Source organism: Schistocerca americana, unplaced genomic scaffold, assembly GCF_021461395.2.
Source record: "Schistocerca americana isolate TAMUIC-IGC-003095 unplaced genomic scaffold, iqSchAmer2.1 HiC_scaffold_19, whole genome shotgun sequence".
In the NCBI taxonomy this organism is placed as follows: Eukaryota; Metazoa; Arthropoda; class Insecta; order Orthoptera; family Acrididae; genus Schistocerca; species Schistocerca americana.
The window spans coordinates 272,973-297,500 of NW_025725895.1; the positions used below are offsets into that span (position 1 = coordinate 272,973).

Below are 24,528 nucleotides of genomic sequence, written 5' to 3' on the forward strand. Positions count from 1 at the left end.
ACTTTTGAGCAGTTGACATAGAAGTTCAATTAAAGGTGCAGTGCTGCTGTTGCTCATTCGTAGGAAAATGGAGACACCACGGAGGCATTTGTTTTCTGTGCTGCAATTAGCAAAATCGGAGTCCACTGTTAGTGTGAAATGTGTATTTTGATAACAATTTGACAGAGAGCTGCCTGCCAGTAAACAAATGTACGAGTGCCACTGAAAATCACAGAAAATTGGCGCATCTGCAAATGGAAAAGTGAGGGTCATCCTTAAACATAGAGTGAAGATGTCAAAGGTATCTGCGCAACTTACAAAAGGCGCCCTAGGAAATCCGTGACACGAGTGAACAATAAACTTAAAACCTTTCAACTCGAGATATGGTGAGTTCGGAAACTGACTCCATCAGAAATCATACACACTGGAATTGTTGCAAGCATTGCATCTGATGACCACACCAAAAGGTAAGAATTTTGCACAGGAATTCTAGAAGAAATGGAGGTGCACATTTTTTCTGAGCTATTATATTTTTTGTATGAACCCACTTTTCATCTTTCTGGTACAGTTAATTGGCATAGAGCTAGATTTAGATTTTGGGAGAGCAAAACTCCTATGGTAGTAGCTCAGCACAAATGAGACATCCTTTCGTCTTTCCCTCTCCTTCCCTCTTTCCTGATGAAGCAACCGTTGGTTGCAAAAGCTAGAATTTTGTGTGTATGTTTGTGTGTGTTTGTGTATCTATCGACGTGCTAGCGCTTTCGTTTGGTAAGTCTCATCATCTTGGTTTTTAGATATATTTTTCCCATGTGGAATGTTTCCCTCTATTTTATATACATATATAAAAACAAAGATGATGAGACTTACCAAATGAAAGTGCTGGCAGGTCGACACACACACAAACATACACACAAAATTCAAGCTTTCGAAACAAACTGTTGCCTCATCAGGAAAGAGGGAAGGAGAGGGAAAGACGAAAGGATGTGGGTTTTAAGGGAGAGGGTAAGGAGTCATTCCAATCCCGGGAGCGGAAAGACTTACCTTAGGGGTGAAAAAAGGACAGGTATACACTCGCGCGCACAAACACACATATCCATCCGCATATACACAGACACAAGCAGACATTTGTAAAGGCAAAGAGTTTGGGCAGAGATGTCAGTCGAGGCGGAAGTACAGAGGCAAAGACGTTGTTGAAAGACAGGTGAGGTATGAGCGGCGGCAAATTGAAATTAGAAATTAGTGGAGATTGAGGCCTGGCGGATAGTGAGAAGAGAGGATATGCTGAAGGGCAAGTTCCCATCTCTGGAGTTCTGACAGGTTGGTGTTAGTGGGAAGTATCCAGATAACCCAGACGGTGTAACACTGTGCCAAGATGTGCTGGCCATGCACCAAGGCATGTTTAGCCACAGGGTGATCCTCATTACCAACAAACACTGTCTGCCTGTGTCCATTCATGCGAATGGACAGTTTGTTGCTGGTCATTCCCACATAGAAGGCTTCACAGTGTAGGCAGGTCAGTTGGTAAATCATGTGGGTGCTTTCACACGTGGCGCTGCCTTTGATCGTGTACACCTTCCGGATTACAGGACTGGAGTAGGTGGTGGTGGGAGGGTGCATGGGACAGGTTTTACACCGGGGGCGGTTACAAGGGTAGGAGCCAGAGGGTAGGGAAGGTGGTTTGGGGATTTCATAGTGATGAACTAAGAGGTTACGAAGGTTAGGTGGACGGCAGAAAGACACTCTTGGTGGAGTGGGGAGGATTTCATGAAGGATGGATCTCATTTCAGGGCAGGATTTGAGGAAGTCGTATCCCTGCTGGAGAGCCACATTCAGAGTCTGATACAGTCCCGGAAAGTATCCTGTCACAAGTGGGGCACTTTTGGGGTTCTTCTGTGGGAGGTTCTGGGTTTGAGGAGATGAGGAAGTGGCTCTGGTTATTTGCTTCTGTACCAGGTTGGGAGGGTAGTTACGGGATGCGAAGCTGTTTTCAGGTTGTTGGTGTAATGGTTCACGGATTCCGGACTGGAGCAGATTTGTTTGCCATGAAGACCTAGGCTGTAGGGAAGGGACCGCTTGATGTGGAATGGGTGGCAGCTGTCGTAATGGAGGTACTGTTGCTTGTTGGTGGGTTTGATGTGGACAGACGTGTGAAGCTGGCCATTGGACAGGTGGAGGTCAACGTCAAGGAAAGTGGCATGGGATTTAGAGTAGGACCAGGTGAATCTGATGGAACCAAAGGAGTTGAGGTTAAAGAGGAAATTCTGGAGTTCTTCTTCACTGTGAGTCCAGATCATGAAAACGTCATCAATAAATCTGTACCAAACTTTGGGTTGGCAGGCCTGGGTAACCAAGAAGGCTTCCTCTAAGCGACCCATGAATAGGTTGGCGTACGAGGGGGCCATCCTGGTACCCATGGCTGTTCCCTTTAATTGTTGGTATGTCTGGCCTTCGAAAGTGAAGAAGTTGTGGGTCAGGATGAAGCTGGCTAAGGTAATGAGGAAAGAGGTTTTAGGTAGGGTGGCAGGTGATCGGCGTGAAAGGAAGTGCTCCATCGCAGCAAGGCTCTGGACATGCGGAATATTTGTGTATAAGGAAGTGGCATCAATGGTTACAAGAATGGTTTCCGGGGGTAACAGACTGGGTAGGGATTCCTGGCATTCGAGAAAGTGGTTGGTGTCTTTGATGAAGGATGGGAGACTGCATGTAATGGGTTGAAGGTGTTGATCTACGTAGGCAGAGATGCGTTCTGTGGGGGCTTGGTAACCAGCTACAATGGGACGGCCGGGATGATTGGGTTTGTGAATTTTAGGAAGAAGGTAGAAGGTAGGGGTGCGGGGTGTTGGTGGGGTCAGGTGGTTGATGGAGTCAGGTGAAAGGTTTTGTAGGGGGCCTAAGGTTCTGAGGATTCGTTGAAGCTCCGCCTGGACATCAGGAATGGGATTACCTTGGCAAACTTTGTAAGTAGTGTTGTCTGAAAGCTGACGTAGTCCCTCAGCCACATACTCCCGACGATCAAGAACCACAGTTGTGGAACCCTTGTCCGCCGGAAGAATGGCGATGGATCGGTCAGCCTTCAGATCACAGATAGCCTGGGCTTCAGCAGTGGTGATGTTGGGAGTAGGATTAAGGTTTTTTAAGAAGGATTGAGAGGCAAGGCTGGAAGTTAGAAATTCCTGGAAGGTTTGGAGAGGGTGATTTTGAGGAAGAGGAGGTGGGTCCCGCTGTGACAGAGGACGGAACTGTTCCAGGCAGGGTTCAATTTGGATAGTGTCTTGGGGAGTTGGATCATTAGGAGTAGGATTAGGATCATTTTTCTTCGTGGCAAAGTGATATTTCCAGCAGAGAGTACAGGTGTAGGACAGTAAATCTTTGACGAGGGCTGTTTGGTTGAATCTGGGAGTGGGGCTGAAGGTGAGGCCTTTGGATAGGACAGGGGTTTCAGATTGGGAGAGAGGTTTGGAGGAAAGGTTAACTACTGAATTGGGGTGTTGTGGTTCCAGATTGTGTTGATTGGAATTTTCAGGTTTTGGAGGGAGTGGAGCTGGAAGTGGGAGATTGAGTAGATGGGAGAGACTGGGTTTGTGTGCAATGAGAGGAAGTTGAGGTTTGCTGGAAAGGTTGTGAAGGATGAGTGAGTTGCCTTTCCGGAGGTGGGAAACCAGGAGATTGGATAGTTTTTTAAGGTGGAGGGTGGCATGCTGTTCCAATTTGCGGTTGGCCTGTAGGAGGATGCTCTGAACAGCCGGTGTGGATGTGGGAGAGGAAAGATTGAGGACTTTTATTAAGGATAGGAGTTGACGGGTGTGTTGATTGGCTGAGTGGGTGTGTAGCTGAAGGATTAGGTGGGTGAGGGCAATGGATTGTTCAGTTTGGAACTGGTATAGGGACTGATGGAAAGAAGGGTTGCAGCCAGAGATGGGAACTTTAAGTGTGAACCCTTTGGGGGTGATGCCAAATGTCAGACAAGCCTGAGAAAATAAAATATGGGAGTGTAATCTGGCTAGGGCGAAGGCATGTTTGCGGAGGGAATGTAAGTAAAACTTAATGGGGTCGTTGCGGAGGTGTTGTGAGGGTGACATGGTATTAGAAGGTGGAAAGTGTAACATGTGGCTGAAATGAAAATGAAAATAAATCTCTGGCTGAGGGACTACGTCAGCTTTCAGACAACACTATATAAAATTAATAAAATAAAATAAAATAAAATATTAATTATTTTATCTGTATGATTGTCTCTCCTATGAGTCGTCAGGTTTTAATTATTCGGTATCAGACGCTTGACAATGGCTTTTTCGTAAAGGCAATGTTACTCGTAGTTGACCGTGAAATAAAACTGAAATAATCGGACTTCGTAATTAAATCGTTTCCAAAGACTGCTGCGGTAGGTGCGGACTCATAATCTAAATCTCAATATTACAATAATTTGCCAGCCATGCCAAAACGTCGTACAGAGGTGATTGTCTACTAAACAAAAAATTACACAGTTAGTTAAATCAGATATATTCAATGAATAAGCCTACAGTTCATAATCCTACTTACTTTTATAAATATAAATTCTTTTCAGAATCGAGTGCCTAGTATGGTTGCAACTCGCAGTAATTTTCTATAACATGAAATATGGCGGTGTGCCAGACAATAAACTAAAATACGTGCTTCTCGCACCACTTCTACCAGAGCTCTCCCTCTTCTTAATCAAACATACGAGTAACGTAATTGTGCTTTTGATTTATCAGCGACACAGCGCTGCAGTTGTGTGCCATAGGCTTTATTTATTTGTCACTGATTATTTATTTGTCACTGATTATTTATTTAATTAATATCTCGCGTTTCCGAGGAAACTCACGCTCGGCCTGCAAATGTGCCTTTATATTGCCCCCTGAATTGCGAGGCGAAAGGACACACCTGCAGGCGAGCAATTCACCTAAAGGCACAAGAAAATCTAAGTTATGTACAACTATTTACATGACCTACATTATACACATTATATACAACTTTGAATGACGCGGGTGCGCCGTAAAAGTTCTTATGTTGGCAGATAGAGTGCGCGCATGCGCAGAAGCGTCTGTGTGACTGCCGTTATGTCGTACAGTTAGATCACGCGGCACAGTATTGCAGTTCATATTGTTCGTGTGCGCGCGTTTCTCAGTCGTTGCACAAAGAAAATTTTCAACCAAGATTACATATGAAGACTACATTCTATGACAGGTAACTTAGTTTTAAATTTACAATATTCGTTATAACACAATGCAACTTAGATTGTTGAATGTTCTTAGTTACATAGTATTGTTTTGAAATACTTCAGAGAAAAATGTCCGTATGTTTCAGGTGCGTTGACCTATACACATCGTGTCGTTATCACAGTTCATATTCATCTGCTGCACAATAATTTTTTACAGGTTAGTATCGTCGTGGTAAAGTTTTTTGATCACAGTAACATCGTTGTATAACAATGTGATTAATACATAAGCGTGTCCATTTCCTATTTCCATTATAGTCGTTGTGATGCAGTTCGTAGTGAGTAAAAGCATTGCTAATTACAGATCAGACGTGACCCGTCGAGTAATTGGTCCACGTGCAGTTCGTTTTTTACATTCCGTGGAAGCTTGGTTGCAGAACCTCGGACGGCACTTAGCTGGCGTCGATCCTTGGACAGTCCAGGTAAGCGTGTCCGTCACATTTCGAGAACATTAAATTCCCTGAAGTTCCAACCAAAATTCTTCCACCCGTCGTGTTGTTTTCTGGACAGGCACTTTGTGTCCATTTAATCCAGTTAACATCTTGAAGTTGGGTACTGTAGTAATGTCACTAGACGATGCACGAATTATTCGCTTCACATTTTCAGTTTTTTTTGCTGAATATAGCTCACCTAAATGTTCGTAGTTATTAATCAAGGGAATCGTTCATCGCGTTTACATAGGTACGATGCATAATGAATGGCATTAACCGTTTCCTTCACATAGGTTTCTGCGTAGTTGCAGAGTTAGTAATGTTCGTTAATGTCCGTGAACAGAGGTTCACTATGCAATGTCTTTTTGGCACTCGTTTTGTTCAAATTTTTACATGATACATCAGTTAAAAAAAAAAAAGTAATTATACATACACACGTCACATATTTTCTTAGCATAAACATAATACAGTTGCACATAAACATGTTTACATCATCTTTACATCGCTATTGGTTATTACATTGTGTCACATTTGATTACATGAATTGCAGATATTTACATCCTCTTTAGCGGTTTTGCTCGGATATTATCGATGTTTTTTGTGATGTCATCTGAAATTAAGATAGGTTAGACACAACATTCATTACATCAGTAGGCAAGACTAGGCGTTTTCACTACTCAATAAATATTCAAAATAGTAAGAGAGAGAAAATGTTCGATTCCTCGCGTTTTGTGCGTGTGTGTAGAGTGTCTGTGTGGCCTTGACTACTGATAGATGCTTTTCGTGTTGAGAGATGTGTGTCTAATCTATTTCTCAAAGTAAAAGATCGCTTCACAGATGACGTCTGTCAGTTCGTCAGGTGTCATACCAAGTCAGTGGTACCTACAATAACAAATGTTCCGTGAAAAATTAACATGTCATTCACTGCTACGTAATCATAAATTTTACTTTAATATTCAGTCTTCTCGGTGGAGCCGCGGCGTTGAAAGAAAAGTTCTTCTGTCTTCAACTGCGACTCTGGAACGCTGAAATGAAAATTTCTATACTACTTATTATCTGTGTTGTAGCAACAGAGTTTTTCGAGTTGCTTAGCAATATTTTGATGGGTATGTCTTTGACATTATTCAGCATGAAATGCTCTAAGATCTCGGTGTGCGTATAGCCCAATAATTTTGTTAGTTCTAGGATGTTGTAACAGATACGCACCAGGATGCGGTATGTTAACAATTATATAAGGTCCCTCATATACCAGACGCCACTTAGCGTTGCGTCGTTTGAGTGCTACAGATTTATGCTGAGTACGAAGTAGTACAAGCATTCCTACCTCGAATTTTTGTTTTCTTTTTATTATGTTTCTGTGATGTTTGTTTCGTATCTGTGCGTGATGTGTCAGCGTAGTCAATACTTCTTTTATTTTCTGTTCAGGTGTGATTTCCTTGTCTGACAACTTAGGTAATGGTTCTATCCACTGATCGTTCTGTTTGCAATTGAACATGATCTCGTTAGGTGTGTAATTTGTATCGTAAATATTTAAGTTATTGTGTACGTCTTCAAAAAGACTTAGGTAGGACACCCAATTAGTATGTTTTGATGAAATATAGGTCCTCATGAAACGATTTAATTCTCGGAAAAGTCTCTCAGTCGCGTTACATTGTGGACTAAACCTCGAAATAAATATACTTTTAATGTTATTGTCCTTCAAGAAATTTCTCCATTTGTACCCAGAGTAGTATGCTGCATTATCTGATAGAATTGCTTTAGGTTTTCCCACGTGCGTCAGGTATTCACTTGAGAATCTTCGTATTATAGCACTTGCAGTGGCGGATTTTAAAGCATAAAGTTTAACATGTTTAGAAAATATATCGTAAAAAGCTAAGACATATTTGACGCCTCCAGAGCTTGCTGGATGCGGTCCACTGATGTCAGTACACAGAATTTCCAGGGGTTTACTAGGTAAAATAGAATGTAAATCTGTTTTTGTGGATAAATTCTGAGGTTTTGATTTTTGACATATGACACATGTTTTCAGTTCCCTGTAAATTTTTCTTCTCATATTGCTAAAATAACAGTATGTACTGAGCTTCGCTAAACACTTTTTTTGTCCCATAATGACCCCATACTAAGTGTGTGTGCCAAATTAAATTACGTTCAGACTCTTTGGGAATGCATACACACCAGTTAGTAGCATTTGGATGTCGGCGGTAAAATAGCACATCATTGTGTAACTTGTAATACTTAGTCAAAGGATGATTGTGTTTTTCTACCAGTAATGTTATTATTTTATACCAGTGAGGATCAGATTTTTGTAATTCAGCCATGTTTCTGCACATATCAATATAATATTGGTGATACTGCTTGTCTTGCATTAAGAGAATCCTGTAGTCATTTATATTTTCTAAGTCACTGTTGGTATCATTCATACCTTGTGGAAGTCTAGACAAAGTGTCTGCAATGGTGTTGTCCTTACCTCTTATGTACTTAATTTCAAAAGAGTAGTTCTGAAGTGTAACTGCCCATCGTGATAGTCTAGGATGTACAAGTTTACAAGTTAACAAAAATGTCAGGGCCTGGTGATCGGTGTAAATTACTGTATGTTTTCCAAATAAATAATAATTGAATTTCTTGAATGCCCATACTATGGAAAGTGTTTCTAACTCAGTAGTGGAGTATGTACGCTCACATTCAGTTAGAGTGCGACTCGCAAACCCAATAATTCTTATCTGTTCCTCCTCTTTATTCTTTACAACTTGAAATAAGCAACAGCCCAAGCCAGTACGTGAAGCGTCACAAGTCATACAAAAATCTAAATTGAAATCTGGATGGCTCAATATGTTAGCATTCACTAAAGCATGTTTAATTGTATTAAAGTCATTCTGGCACTGTTCCGACCAGATCCGAACTTGATTCTTTCTGAGTAGATTTAGCAGATGTTTACTGTTCAAAAGTGGTTGTGGCAAAAAACGTCTGAAAAATGAACATAGCCCAAGGAATGATTTTAACTGCTTTTTAGTTCGAGGGCTAGGAAAGTTTCTGATAGCATCTAATTTACTGGGATCCGGACGTATGCCCTGTGAATTAATGATATGTCCTAAATACTTTATCTCACTGCAACCAAACTTTGATTTTCTAAGATTGGCTGTGACTCCAGCTTGTGCAAATTTTTCTAAAATTTTTTGAAGTGTGTCAACGTGTTCATTCCAGGATTGTGTAGCTATCAGTATATCATCTACATAGTGTGTGACTGTCTCAACTAAATCGTCGCCAAGCACGGTATCCAGGGCTGTAATGAATACCCCAGAGCTGACATTCAGTCCGAAGGGTAGAACACAAAACTGATAGGTTCGCCCCCCGAACATAAATGCAGTATATTTCCGAGAATCAGGAGTGATACCCACCTGCCAAAATGAATTAGCGAGATCTATTGTGGAAAAATATTTTGCATCTAGAAATTTCTGTAATTGCTCTTCTAAATTTTCAGGTTTTGTGTGAACCGGTAAAATTATTTCATTAATAGCTCGTGCGTCTAACACTAACCTAATGCTTCCATTTGATTTTTTGACAACAAGTAGAGGACTACAGTAAGGTGAGGTGGATGGTTCAATGACCTTCCAGTCTAACATTTGTTTTAATTCTTGCCACACAGCAGGTCGTTGAGATAACGGTACGTTATATGTCTTATGGTAGAAGATCTTGTGAGGCTTAACTTCAATCTTGTATACATACGTGTTGATAACACCTAATCGTTTGGTAAAAACTTGTAAATATTTGGATAACACTTCCTGTAGTTTTATACGTTCATGTACACTGAGAGCTGTAGCTTCACTTATCTTATGATCAAGCAATGTTTTCAAGTCCATTAGCTCTGCGTCACATGAGTGTGTTTGCATGTCTTGAATGTCTTTGTCAAGTACTAACTGAACCTTGTACCCTGTACAGTGTTTGTCATGCTTTAGAGTTCTCCTGTCCAAATCAATAATAATTACCCTGCTTTTATCATTTAAAATACATTTACCTTTGGAGAAGTCTATAATGCATTCCTTCTCGCTCATAATATCTATTCCTAATATGCAATTTGTCACAAGGTTTTGTACAACCAGGAATGGCCATTGTACGGTTCCATTACCTATTTTAACGTTTACAAAAACTTGCTTCGTAACCCTACATGACTTATTACCTAGTGCAGTAGTTATTTTACAGTTTTGGGCAGGAAACTCAGGCACAGGTTCCAATTCACACATCTTTTTATAAAAATTAAAAGATAAAACGCTCACAGCTGCACCTGTATCTAGGATAATAGTAGTTGGAATCCCACCTACTACACCAGTAGTAGATGCTAAAACGATTTCATTTGTGTTTAAACGACATTGTGTACTGTCTTGTAAAAGTTCATCTGATATATTGTTATTGTGGTTGTATCTTATAAATAAAACAGGTAGTTTTTGTTTAGAATTACTCGGCATATCATTATTCCGTTGTTCAAGTGTGATGTCAAATAACTGATTAACATTGAAGCCGCCCCCCAAGGATTCTTCAGCCACGACCTGGGGCAAAGTAGTGACTGTTTCTAGTTTGTTGGATTAGCATTTGTACTAGGTACTGACACAGATTGAGGTTGTGCATCAGGTGTCATTTCTATTATATTCACATTCGGATATTGCCTATTATGATCTCCAAACTTCTGCGGTTGTTGTTGCTGTTGCGCATTATAACTTACCTGTCGGTCGTAAAGTATGCTCCAATTTTGACCTGGTGGCTGCTGTGGTAAAGCAGAGTTTGAATGAAAGTACTGATCGCTACGAGTCCAACCTTGATGCTGTCTTGGCTCGTAGTTATTATTATTTCTATTTCTGTTTGTGTTTTTGTTATTACCTTTGTATCCGTTGTTACCGTTGTAGTTATTACCGCGGTGCCTTTTGTATGGATTGCCGCATGAAATGTTATTACTGTTGTAACTATTGTTTGTATTGGAATACGCGTGTTGATTTTGATTTCCGTACTGAGACGGCATGTGAGTTTGCTGTTTTTGTTGTACCGCGTATCCAACTGTGGGCGCGCCAGAATTGTGTTGGCGAGCCTGCATGTTTTGCATACCACTAGTGTAAACATTGTGGCTGCTGTTTTGCCGCGCGAAGCGCTGATCTTCAAGTAACATGTCAACCGAATCTAAAGCTGTTAAAAAATAATCTGAATCGTCATCCGGGATATGTAGGAGTTTTTCTTTAATGTTGAAAGGCAATTTGGCCTTCAACGCACGGAGTATATCTCGCGTTGCGACTGGTTCGTCTAAAAAGTGTCCCATGTTCAAGTATTTTTCAAAATATCTGCGTAAGTTACCATTTTTACTGTTAAAAGTTTCAGGTTCTAAAATTTGTCTTCTGAGTCGCTCCTGAACGGATTGCGACCAGAATTTGCTCAGAAAAGCACGCTCAAACTCACTGTACGTGGTACATACGTCAGCTTGACTGTATGCCCAGACAGCTGCATCGCCTTGGATGTAACCGACAATATATGAAATCTTTTTCCGGTCACTCCAAGTGCGTGGAAATGCGTTACTAAAAGATTTGAGAAAAATCACCGGATGAATGGTTCGTTTTTCTGGGATAAAAATCTGAAATTGCCTGTGTTTCATTAAGCTTTCGTCTTCCTTTGCATTATGATATGGATTTGTCCCACTGTAATTACTGCTATGTCCAGCTGGCGAGTAATTACGATAATGTTGCTGTGGTTTACCATAATAATAGCTTGTGTTTGTGTTTGCACATCGTGGTATGTGTTGTAGTCGTGGTGTGTTTTGTTCTTGTGTGTTTGTCGTGTGCGGTATGTGTGTGTCATACTCGAATGTATATTGGTTCCTGGACTGTGCATTTTGACTGATATTTTCGTTACATTCAGACTGTGGTCGATCGGTGAATTGTCTCATGGGTGCAGTGACGGATTGTACTGCGTCACTGATCAGCTGTTTGTTATTAGTAATGTATTGCGCTACGGAGTCGTGCACAATTGTTGGTAAATTTTCACGCAAGCATCAAGTCTTTGTTGACTACCCAATCATGAAATTCTTTATTAATATTTTGAAAATGAGCTGTGGCATCAGATTGTAAGATGTCAGTCAGGTGTTGTTCAACATTGTCAAATTTATTCTGTACGTCAGTAATTCGTTTTTCAAGGTTGTCATGTACTGAAGGATATGTTTGAATTTGTTCAGTAAGAACTTCACACGTGACATTAAGGTTTTTTACTTGTGTCTGTAAAAGTGCTACGTCAGTTGTCTTTTCTTGTCTCGTATTAAGCTGGGAAAATTTAGCGCTGAGTTCAGTCATCTGTTTGGTCAGTGTGGCGTCTATAAGTTCCACACGCTTACATAAAGTGTCATTACCTGTCTTGAGTGCTATGAGATCAGATTTGATTCCGTCATTTTGTGTCTTTAACTGTTCATTTTGCGTCTGTAAGGTTGCCATGTTTTCGGCGTTTTGCTTCATTAGCATTTGTAACATGTCGGCAATGTTTACCGTTTGCAAGGTCTCTGCCCCCGCCGCGTCATTAGACGTGACGTCATGCATTAACATGGGCTCTGATTGAGACTTTGAAATTTTTGTAGTGGACGGCCTATTGTCAAAATTTTCGTCAACACTTGCGTCAATGTTTGATGAATCGTCACTACCTGTTGCTGTCGTAAAGTCATTTTCTAACATTTGTCTCTCGTCCGAGTCGGATTGCGTCTGAATAGTACGTCTTTGCTGTTCCATTTTTGCGTATTGTTTTCTAGTTATTACCATGCCACACGTGATATATGTTTCAAGAAAATATTTGACACTGATTTTAAAATAAAATGCAGTTGAGCATGAATCGGTCGTAGCAACAATGGCTGTCTGTTAATTTAAAAATATAAACTGAATTTGAGATTATTGGTAATGGCTGCTGGCCATGTTACATGATATCGTACAGAAGTCGGCCATATTGTACACTCGTGTATTGGTATTGTTGCATACGTTATTGTTTAAGGAAAAATACTGAGAATGGAATTTATCACTGAAGCTGTTATGCGGAAAAGAAACACTACAGAATCTACTGAAAAGCTAATACACTGAATTATACGTCTGGTCAAGCCTGCTAATGCAAAGATGCTGCGTCTTACCTTATTTTGCTGGAAGCTTCCTTGCGTCTTCCCGCAAAATTTTATAATTGGCAAATATCTTCTGATTTTTGTTATTTCTCATATAGTCAAGTCCAGGTCCAGAAAGTTGATTTTTCACATGAAACAAAGAGAACAATGTAACAAATGACAAAATAACAAGTCCGACACGCAGTCGCCAATATAAAATTAATAAAATAAATTAAGTTAAATAAAATATTAATTATTTTATCTGTATGATTGTCTCTCCTATGAGTCGTCAGGTTTTAATTATTCGGTATCAGACGCTTGACAATGGCTTTTTCGTAAAGGCAATGTTACTCGTAGTTGACCGTGAAATAAAACTGAAATAATCGGACTTCGTAATTAAATCGTTTCCAAAGACTGCTGCGGTAGGTGCGGACTCATAATCTAAATCTCAATATTACAATAATTTGCCAGCCATGCCAAAACGTCGTACAGAGGTGATTGTCTACTAAACAAAAAATTACACAGTTAGTTAAATCAGATATATTCAATGAATAAGCCTACAGTTCATAATCCTACTTACTTTTATAAATATAAATTCTTTTCAGAATCGAGTGCCTAGTATGGTTGCAACTCGCAGTAATTTTCTATAACATGAAATATGGCGGTGTGCCAGACAATAAACTAAAATACGTGCTTCTCGCACCACTTCTACCAGAGCTCTCCCTCTTCTTAATCAAACATACGAGTAACGTAATTGTGCTTTTGTTTTATCAGCGACACAGCGCTGCAGTTGTGTGCCATAGGCTTTATTTATTTGTCAGTGATTATTTATTTAATTAATATCTCGCGTTTCCGAGGAAACTCACGCTCGGCATGCAAATGTGCCTTTATAACTACTTACAAAGTTTGCCAAGGTAATCCCATTCCTGATGTCCAGGCGGAGCTTCAACGAATCCTCAGAACCTTAGGCCCCCTACAAAACCTTTCACCTGACTCCATCAACCACCTGACCCCACCAACACCCCGCACCCCTACCTTCTACCTTCTTCCTAAAATTCACAAACCCAATCATCCCGGCCGTCCCATTGTAGCTGGTTACCAAGCCCCCACAGAACGCATCTCTGCCTATGTAGATCAACACCTTCAACCCATTACATGCAGTCTCCCATCCTTCATCAAAGACACCAACCACTTTCTCGAATGCCTGGAATCCCTACCCAGTCTGTTACCCCCGGAAACCACTCTTGTAACCATTGATGCCACTTCCTTATACACAAATATTCCGCATGTCCAGAGCCTTGCTGCGATGGAGCACTTCCTTTCACGCCGATCACCTGCCACCCTACCTAAAACCTCTTTCCTCATTACCTTAGCCAGCTTCATCCTGACCCACAACTTCTTCACTTTCGAAGGCCAGACATACCAACAATTAAAGGGAACAGCCATGGGTACCAGGATGGCCCCCTCGTACGCCAACCTATTCATGGGTCGCTTAGAGGAAGCCTTCTTGGTTGCCCAGGCCTGCCAACCCAAAGTTTGGTACAGATTTATTGATGACGTTTTCATGATCTGGACTCACAGTGAAGAAGAACTCCAGAATTTCCTCTTTAACCTCAACTCCTTTGGTTCCATCAGATTCACCTGGTCCTACTCTAAATCCCATGCCACTTTCCTTGACGTTGACCTCCACCTGTCCAATGGCCAGCTTCACACGTCTGTCCACATCAAACCCACCAACAAGCAACAGTACCTCCATTATGACAGCTGCCACCCATTCCACATCAAGCGGTCCCTTCCCTACAGCCTAGGTCTTCATGGCAAACAAATCTGCTCCAGTCCGGAATCCGTGAACCATTACACCAACAACCTGAAAACAGCTTCGCATCCCGTAACTACCCTCCCAACCTGGTACAGAAGCAAATAACCAGAGCCACTTCCTCATCTCCTCAAACCCAGAACCTCCCACAGAAGAACCCCAAAAGTGCCCCACTTGTGACAGGATACTTTCCGGGACTGTATCAGACTCTGAATGTGGCTCTCCAGCAGGGATACGACTTCTTCAAATCCTGCCCTGAAATGAGATCCATCCTTCATGAAATCCTCCCCACTCCACCAAGAGTGTCTTTCTGCCGTCCACCTAACCTTCGTAACCTCTTAGTTCATCCCTATGAAATCCCCAAACCACCTTCCCTACCCTCTGGCTCCTACCCTTGTAACCGCCCCCGGTGTAAAACCTGTCCCATGCACCCTCCCACCACCACCTACTCCAGTCCTGTAATCCGGAAGGTGTACACGATCAAAGGCAGCGCCACGTGTGAGAGCACCCACGTGATTTACTAACTGACCTGCCTACACTGTGAAGCCTTCTATGTGGGAATGACCAGCAACAAACTGTCCATTCGCATGAATGGACACAGGCAGACAGTGTTTGCTGGTAATGAGGATCACCCTGTGGCTAAACATGCCTTGGTGCACGGCCAGCACATCTTGGCACAGTGTTACACCGTCCGGGTTATCTGGATACTTCCCACTAACACTAACCTGTCAGAACTCCAGAGATGGAAACTTGCCCTTCAGCATATCCTCTCTTCTCACTATCCGCCAGTCCTCAATCTCCGCTAATTTCTAATTTCAATTTGCCGCTGCTCATACCTGACCTGTCTTTCAACAACATCTTTGCCTCTGTACTTCCGCCTCGACTGACATCTCTGCCCAAACTCTTTGCCTTTACAAATGTCTGCTTGTGTCTGTGTATATGCGGATGGATATGTGTGTGTGTGCGAGTGTATACCTGTCCTTTTTTCCCCCTAAGGTAAATCTTTCCGCTCCTGGGATTATAATGACTCCTTACCCTCTCCCTTAAAACCCACATCCTTTCGTCTTTCCCTCTCCTTCCCTCTTTCCTGACGAAGCAACCGTTTGTTGCAAAAGCTTGAATTTAGTGTGTATGTTTGTGTTTGTTTGTGTGTCTATCGACCTGCCAGTGCTTTTGTTTGGTAAGTCACATCATCTTTGTTTTTAGATATATTTTTCCCACGTGGAATGATGAGACTTACCAAACAAAAGCACTGACACACAAAAAAACAAACACACACACAAAATTCAAGCTTTCGCAACAAACTGTTGCCTCATCAGGAAAGAGGGATGGAGAGGGAAAGAAAAATATATCTAAAAACAAAGATGTGTGACTTACCGAACGAAAGCGCTGGCAGTTCGATAGGCACCTATATATATATATAAACAAAGATGATGTGACTTACCAAACGAAGCGCTGGCATGTCGATACACACACAAACATAAACACAAAATTCTAGCTTTCGCAACCAACGGTTGCCTCGTCAGGAAAGAGGGAAGGAGAGGGAAAGACGAAAGGATTTGGGTTTTAAGGGAGAGGATAAGGAGTCATTCCAATCCTGGGAGCGGAAAGACTATTTTGTACCCAACAGAAGGCCTAGTACCCAGTGCCCTGACACTCACCACGATGTCTGATGTATACCCACGCAATCTGTCCCTCACAGGTATACTTTCGATGCAAATTAATGTGGTGGTAATAGTAATGATGTCGTATTTCAGTGGCAAGTGATGTAAAGGTGACAGTCGAACACAGAAATGTTACAAATGCAGAATAAGAACCCTTAATTTGGAATTGGAATATAGTGTATGCCGTTTGTGTGGTCTCCTCAAATGTGACAGAAGACGAATAATTTTCACGAGCCCCATTTCTGTTGTTACGCAGGCACGTCATACAGTTGCTGCCGGTATATGCCGACAGCTTGGAACGTCTGGAACTTTATGAGTACGACATAGTCCGCAACTCGGCCAGAAAGGCGTTCACTACCGTCGGAAGCTTGAAGCACTTGCGGGAACTCAGGATGTCCGTCCCCGATCGAATACCGCCCGGAACAGCTGCTCTGGCTTTTACGTAAGTGACCCATCAAGTAGGTAACTGCTGTATTTACCTGATTATAAGATGAGTTTTTTTTTTTTCCAAATTTGCCATTCAGAAAATATGAGATCGAGTAATATTGGCAGATTAAACTGTTGCTGCTGAGATTAACATTTTAACATTGTTTAATAGAGTATATAGAGGGTATCCTACATTTACAGATGAAGCTTTGCTAGCTGAGGTCACGTGCAGGTTTATTTTGAAGAATTCAGAAGGGCAGTGCCGGGCAAACGATATTTGCATCGAAAGAGTCTCGAGGTTTCCCGATAGAAACATTAATACTAATTTTTAAGTAAACATAACATTCAAAAGCGGAAATGTTGTCCTTCAAAAAACATTACTCGATTCTGACCCCAGATCAATATTTTATTTGATTATGAGAGACTGGAAGGATTTATCAAGTGCATTGCAAGTGAGAAATTCAGTTGCTGTTCGTGTATTAGAACAATGGGTGAAACAATACCAACTTTTAATCAGCTTTAGAACATGGTGACATTCAGATGAGAAGAGAGGAAAATTAATCCAGAATTAGATTTCTAATTAACAAAATAAATCGTATTAGGTTGACTGTAAATTATAGTGGCGAGACTCATCAGGAGATAGTAATGACAGACGTCAGTAGATCGTGGGGTAAGCAATAGTTAAAGAATTGGACCGAATCATGATTGTGAACTTTATTTATGTATCGGTTGTGGTTGTCATTGTTGTTACATCTGACTTGCACTCTGAAGATATTGTAGTACACGTTCCACAGTCTCGAGCAGCACTATACGAGGCTCGGTGGGGGAATAGCTTGGCAGGGAACTAGGATGAGTGTGGGGAGGGGAATAGAACAGAAGAGAATCTTTTGTGGTGTCACCACCAGACACCACACTTGCTAGGTGGTAGCCTTTAAATCGGCTGCGGTCCGATAGTATACGTCGGACCTGCTTCAGCTACGTCATTTGCTATGACCTAGCAAGGTGCCATATTCAGTTACTATAATCTGAACAGATAATATTGTGAATCATGTACCGTCAAGAGCAATGTTCATCATTAATGGACCCCCCAGGGGATCCACAACTCTTTTGTGGATACGTGTGTAGCGAGCACGGGACCCCGAGCTAATGTGGCCTTCCTTCTTTTCCGGGCTGCATATCCCCCCTTTCCATATCCTTCCCCATCCCCCATCTTCGCCCCCCCCCCTCACCTCTGGCTCTTTCCTTCCCTTTCTCCCCCTCTGGGAGTATGGTTTGTGCCTACGTCCGGAGACGGACGCTTGTAAATGTACCGCACTCTTCGCCTTCCTTGCTTGTTTGTCTTCATCTTTCTTCGTACTTCTCTTTCCCTTACCTCTTCTCTTTACCTCTTCTCTTCACCCTTTTCTCCGCTGCGGCATTTGAGACCTCTCTTCTTTCCTTTCCCTGTCTTTCTTCCTCCCTGTGCGTGTCTGAAGGCCGACCCACACACTTCCATGCGTAGCCGGTGACGGGGTAACGCGTAATTCCCCGCCCCGGGTAGACAGGTAGGACACGTACGTACCCCCTGGTAACGGCCAGGCCCAGGGAGGGGTGATTACCCGAGCTGATACCTTCCGAAAGTGCCGATTGGTCCCTCCGTCCGTTTGTCGGGAGGTGTGACCTGAGGTGTGAACAATCACCTAAGGCGGGTGTGCCCTCGGTGAGGGCCCCCACAAGGAAGGAGCGCGCCATCGGAGACGCCGGTAATCATGGGGGATTCTTCCGCAATGGTTTCCTCACCTTCCACTATGTCTGCTCACAAACGTAAGTTCACTGAGTCTCAGCCACAGACGGTTCTTCCATCGTTGCCACAGTTCCTTGTTGTTTCTCGGTCTGACGAAGGTCACGACTTTTCCACGGTCAACCCTTTCATTATTCAGAAAGGTGTCGACGCAATTGCGGGTCCTGTAAAGTCTTGTTCCAGATTACGAAATGGCACCCTGTTGTTGGAAACACACAGTGCCCCCCAGGCTCAAAAATTGCTGCGTACTTCTCTGCTCCACACCTTCCCTGTCCGGGTGGAACCGCACCGTACCTTAAATTCCTCGCGTGGAGTCGTTTATACACGCTCCCTCGATGGATTGTCTGACGAAGAAATTCAGCACTACCTGTCTGACCAGGGCGTCACAGCTGTTCATCGGGTTATGAAAAGGGTTGACTCGAACATCATTCCAACCCGCACTGTCTTCTTGACATTTGACAAAGTTCAACTCCCATCAAAAATCAAAGCAGGCTATGAGATAATTTCCATTCGCCCTTATGTCCCAAACCCTACGCGTTGCTATCAATGTCAGCGGTTCAATCACACCAGCCAGTCCTGTTCCAATCCGGCCAAATGTGTTACGTGTGACAAGGATGCCCATGAGGGTGCTTGTCCACCTCCATCCCCTCGCTGCATCAACTGTATGGGTGACCACGCTGCTTCCTCTCGAGATTGCCCCGTTTTTAAGGACGAAAAACTCATCCAGGAAATAAGAGTGAAGGAAAAGGTGTCGACCTTTGCTGCTCAAAAGTTACTCGCCAGTCGACAGCCCACTGTGCCTCAGAAAGGAAAATACAGCACTGTCCTTGCTTCTCCTCGGCCAACAAAGGAGGCGGCCACGCAGACTTGCGACCTCACCTTTAGTACCACGGTCGTCAGATCGGCCAGCGCAAAGATCGCCCGTTCAACCTCACCACTTTCGCCTGCCCACTCAATGGCTCACCCTTCGTCGGGTTCTGCTAAATCTCGAGCCCAAAAGTCAGACGCCAAGTCTTCGAAAAAAGAGCATTCTCGTGAAGAGTTTTTACGTACCGCAACTTCACAACCATCGGTTCCTCCTTCATCTAAACATCATATTTCCAAGAAGGCTATGAAGAAACACAGTTCCTCTCCTTCTCCGCCAAGGCGTGTCCCATCTACAGCACCACCTGGCGGAAATCGCCCTCGGCCGTCTTCTGTGTCGCCGAGGCGCACTGCTGGTGGCCGGTCAACTGGCCGATCCTTGGTGGCTGGAGCTGCTCCTGACCAACCTATGGATCAGGATCTTCTGCCTTCGACTGAATGCCATTCCATGCTGTCGGTCGCAAGCTCTGAGCAGTCGTTGAGTTGACAGCACCCTTGGTCACGTTCCTCCATTTTCTGTTCACCCTATGTCCATTATCCACTGGAATATCCGCGGCATTCGAGCCAATCGGGATGAATTGTCGATCCTCTTACGATCCTACTCGCCGGTCATCTTCTGTCTTCAGGAAACAAAGCTGCGTCCCCATGACCGCTTTGTTCTCCCTCATTTTCAGTCCGTTCGATATGACCTCCCCTCTGTTGAAGGCACTCCAGCCCATGGAGGACTCATGATTCTTCTCCACGATTCTCTCCATTATCACCAAATCCCCTTAAACAGTTCCTTCCAAGCTGTCGCCGTCCGTCTTTCCCTTTCTGGATACATGTTCTCTCTTTGTACGGTATACATTCCATCGTCCACACCAATGGCACGAGCTGATCTCCTTAATCTTCTTGGTCAGCTTCCACCCCCCTATTTGCTGGTTGGGGACTTCAATGCCCACCACCCGCTTTGGGGATCTCCACATCCTTGTCCACGTGGCTCACTATTGCTAGACGTCTTCCACCAAGCGGATCTAGTCTGCCTCAACACTGGGGTCCCCACATTTTTGTCTGCCTCCACGACAAATTTATCTCATTTGGACCTTGCGGTCGGTACTGTTCCGCTAGCTCGGCGCTTCGAATGGTTCGCCCTTGATGATACACACTCGAGTGACCACTTTCCATGTGTTCTTAGACTGCAGCCTCAACTGCCATATATGCGCTCGCGACGCTGGAAGTTTGCCCAAGCCGATTGGACACTCTTTTCGTCTCTAGCGACATTCGATGACCGTCGCTTTCCCAGCGTCGACGATGAGGTCACACATATTACCGACGTTATTCTCACAGCTGCGGAACGTTCAATACCACGCACCTCCGAATTGCCCCGGCGCCCCCCAGTTCCTTGGTGGAACGAGGCATGCCGTGACGCAATACGTGAGCGGCGACGTGCTCTTCGCATTTTCCGTCACCATCCAACTTTGGCAAACTGTATCCGATATAAGCAGCTCCGTGCGCGATGCCGTCGCGTCATCCGCGATAGCAAGAAGGCAAGCTGGAAATTCTTTATTAGCTCATTTAACATCTTCACTCCCTCCTCGGAAGTTTGGAGTCGGCTTCGACGGTTCTCACGCGCGCCTAGTTCCTCCCTGGTCTCTGGGCTCACTGTCGCGCATGATACCTTAGTGGACCCCGTCGCAATTCCTGACTCATTGGGTCTGCACTTTGCTGAGATTTCGAGCTCTTCAAATTACCCGCCAGCGTTTCTCCCGAAGAAACGTGCAGCGGAAGTGCGACATCTTGCTTTCTCCTCTCAAAATCGCGAAAGCTACAATACTGTTTTCTCCATGCGGGAACTCCAACATGCCCTCTCTTCTTCTCGCTCCTCCGCCCCAGGACCGGATGGTATCCATGTCCAAATGTTGCTGCATTTATCAACCCATAGCCTGCGTTACCTCCTTCGCCTTTACAATCGAATTTGGACCGACAGTACCTTTCCCAGGCGATGGCGGGAAGCTATTGTCGTTCCCGTTCCGAAACCTGGATAGGACAAACATCTCCCCTCTAGCTATCGCCCCATTTCTCTCACGAGTAGTGTCTGTAAGGTTTTAGAGCGTATGGTGAATTACCGTTTAGCTTGGTGGCTGGAATCCCGCAGTCTTTTAACACCTGCCCAACGCGGATTCCGAAAGCATCGTTCTGCAGTTGACCATCTTGTTGCTCTCTCCACTTACATCATGAACAATTTTCTCCGGAAACGCCAAACGGTAGCAATATTTTTTGATCTGGAGAGAGCATATGATACCTGTTGGAGGACAGGCATCCTCCGCACACTGTTCTCTTGGGGCTTTCGAGGCCGGCTGCCCCTTTTTCTTCGCGAATTTATGGCAGAGCGCACATTTAGGGTGCGGGTGAACACTACTCTCTCCCGTACTTTCTCCCAAGAAAACGGGGTACCCCAGGGCTCCGTGCTGAGTGTTGTACTGTTTGCCATCGCCATTAATCCAATTATGGATTGTCTCCTTGCTGATGTCTCGGGCTCCCTCTTTGTGGACGATTTTGCGATCTTCTACAGCTCTCAACGGACCAGCCTGCTTGAAAGACGTCTTCAAGGATGTCTCGATCGCCTCCACTCGTGGAGCATCGAAACCGGCTTCCGTTTCTCACCCAGTAAGACCGTTTGTGTTAATTTTTGGCGACGTAAGGAGTTTCTTCCGCCCTCCTTACATCTAGGTCCTGTCAACCTTCCGTTTTCCGACGTCGCTAAATTCTTGGGTCTTATGTTTGACAGAAAACTGTGCTGGGCCTCCCACGTTTCCTATCTTTCGGCTCGCTGTCTGCGTTCCCTTAACACCCTCCGTGTCCTGAATGGTACCTCCTGGGGAGCGGACCGAGTGGTCCTTCTCCGTCTCTATCACGCCTTAGTGCGCTCGAAATTGGACTATGGAAGCATAGTCTACTCCTCTGCTCGGCCGTCTATTCTTCGGCGTCTCGACTCTATCCACCACTGTGGATTACGTTTAGTGTCTGGAGCTTTTTACACCAGCCGTGTGGAAAGCCTTTATGCTGAGACTGCTGAACCTCCGCTGTCCAATCGGCGGGCAGTCCTTCTGAGTCGTTATGCTAGCCATCTGTCTTCCATGCCTGCTAATCCAGCCCATGACCTTTTTTTCGACACCTCCTTTGATGTCGGGTATGCAGGCCACTCCTCCTCCCTACTACCCCCGGGAGTCCGCTTCCATCAACTGCTCCATTCTCTCTCCTTCCGCTTTCCTAAAACCTTCTTGACAACTTGGGGTACAGCACCGCCCTGGCTCCGTCCCCGGATCGACTTGCTCAGAGACCTATGTCAATTTCCCAAGGATGGTACCCCTACACTTGTTTACCGTCGGGCATTCGCTGCTCTATGTGCACAAATGACGGAAGCCACATTTATTTACACCGATGGCTCGAAAACATCGTTAGGTGTAGGGAGTGCCTATATTGTTGGCGACGCCCCAAATCACTTTCGGCTTCCCGACCAGTGTTCGGTTTATACTGCGGAGCTTTACGCTGTTCTCCAGGCTGTCCACTACATCCGCCACCATCAGCGGATACAGTACGTAATCTGCTCAGATTCTCTCAGCTCTCTCCTAAGTCTCCAAGCTCTTTACCCTGTGCACCCTCTGGTCCACCGGATTCAGGACTGTCTGCGCTTGCTCCACCTGGGGGGCGTCTCAGTGGCGTTCCTCTGGCTCCCGGGACACGCTGGTATCTGTGGGAATGAGGCGGCCGATATAGCGGCCAAGGCTGCAGTCTCTCTTCCTCGGCCAGCTATTCAGTCTCTTCCGTTTACCGATCTACGGAGCGGTTTATGTCGCCAAGTTGCTCATTTATGGCATGCGCATTGGTCAACACTTCCCCACAATAAATTGCGGGAAGTGAAAGCCTTTCCTTGCGCTTGGACCTCTTCCTCCCGAACGCGTCGTCGGGAGGAGGTAATTTTAGCTAGACTCCGGATAGGGCACTGTCTTTTTAGCCATCGACATCTTTTAAGCGGTGATCCTCCCCCACTCTGTCCCCACTGCTCTCAGCTGTGGACGGTCAGACACCTTTTAATTGAATGCCCCTATTTTAATCCGTTACGCTCCCGTCTACAGCTATCGCCTGATCTATCGTTGATTTTAGCAGATGACACGCGCTCAGCTGACCGCTTTCTACAGTTTATTAGTGACAGTGCAATGATGTCAGTCATTTGATTTTTTTTTTTGGGGACAACCAACCCCTTTCTATAGTGGATTTTTAAAGCATTCCTTCTGCCTTTAGTTTCTCAAATTTTATGACTTTGTTCCCCTTGCTGCTGATTTTAAATTTCGTTTTTTTCCTGTTTCCTACGTCACGGGATGGGCGCTAATGACCATAGAAGCTTTGCGCCCTAAAACCACAAAAAAAAAAAAAAAAAAAAAAGAAAAAATATCGTTAATGGATTAAAGTTAAGTATCAAACTAATTATGTCCGCTTTCTGAATTCTAATTCCTTGTCATGTTCCAGATCTCACGTCAATATAGTTCTTCCCTCCTTACGCCAGCCTGCGTGAGCTAAAATGCGTGCCTTTTGGCCTCCTCTCGTAACACGGTGTTGACTCTTCAGCCAACACAACATCTTTATTGTCACATGACATGTTATATACAGTCGTTTGATTGAAATATTGGTCACTCATCAATGAATATATCTGTGCCTACCTAAGGATACCTAAAACAAGATACATTAAAATAACGCATATGGAAGTATTTTTCATGTTTGTTTCTGTAGTTTATAAATATGGACATACCTCAAGGACCACATATTTCCATAAATGTAATATATGTGTTTACATCTACATATTTAGATACATAGTTCTCATTATAGTTTACAAGTATCAACACATTTAAAAAGAACATATACCTCCAGTAAAAGGGAACATAAGCATACACATAGAACGTAATGTAGAAAAAACAGGAAAACAAAACAGATATATTATCTCCTACTTGTCTCTGTTTATAAAATCATCCACACTGTAGTAGCAGTTGGCTTTTTAAATATTTTCAATGTTTGCACAGGTAGATTCTAGCTTACAGTCCTTCATCTTTGAATGGATTTTATTTGCTAAGCTTCAAAGCCATGTAATATGCAGTATTTTCAGATAATGGTAGTCTATGGCAATGTAACATGTAATCTTGTTTGTGTTTTGTTGGATAAGTATGTGCAAATGAATTTCCCTCAAAAAGATGTGGGTTTC

General features: G+C 43.7%; 1 protein-coding gene across 1 annotated transcript in view; it reads left to right on the forward strand.

The window, feature by feature from the left end:
- Positions 1-5,611: 5,611 nt before the first annotated feature.
- LOC124573714 overlaps positions 5,612-24,528 on the forward strand; it is a 48,560-nt gene continuing 29,643 nt past the window's right edge. Inside the window, exons 1-2 of the mRNA XM_047131141.1 lie at positions 5,612-5,634; positions 16,482-16,667. Coding sequence (XP_046987097.1) covers positions 16,618-16,667 — 50 coding nt within the window. The 5' untranslated portion in view covers positions 5,612-5,634; positions 16,482-16,617. The remainder of the gene's footprint in view (positions 5,635-16,481; positions 16,668-24,528) is intronic.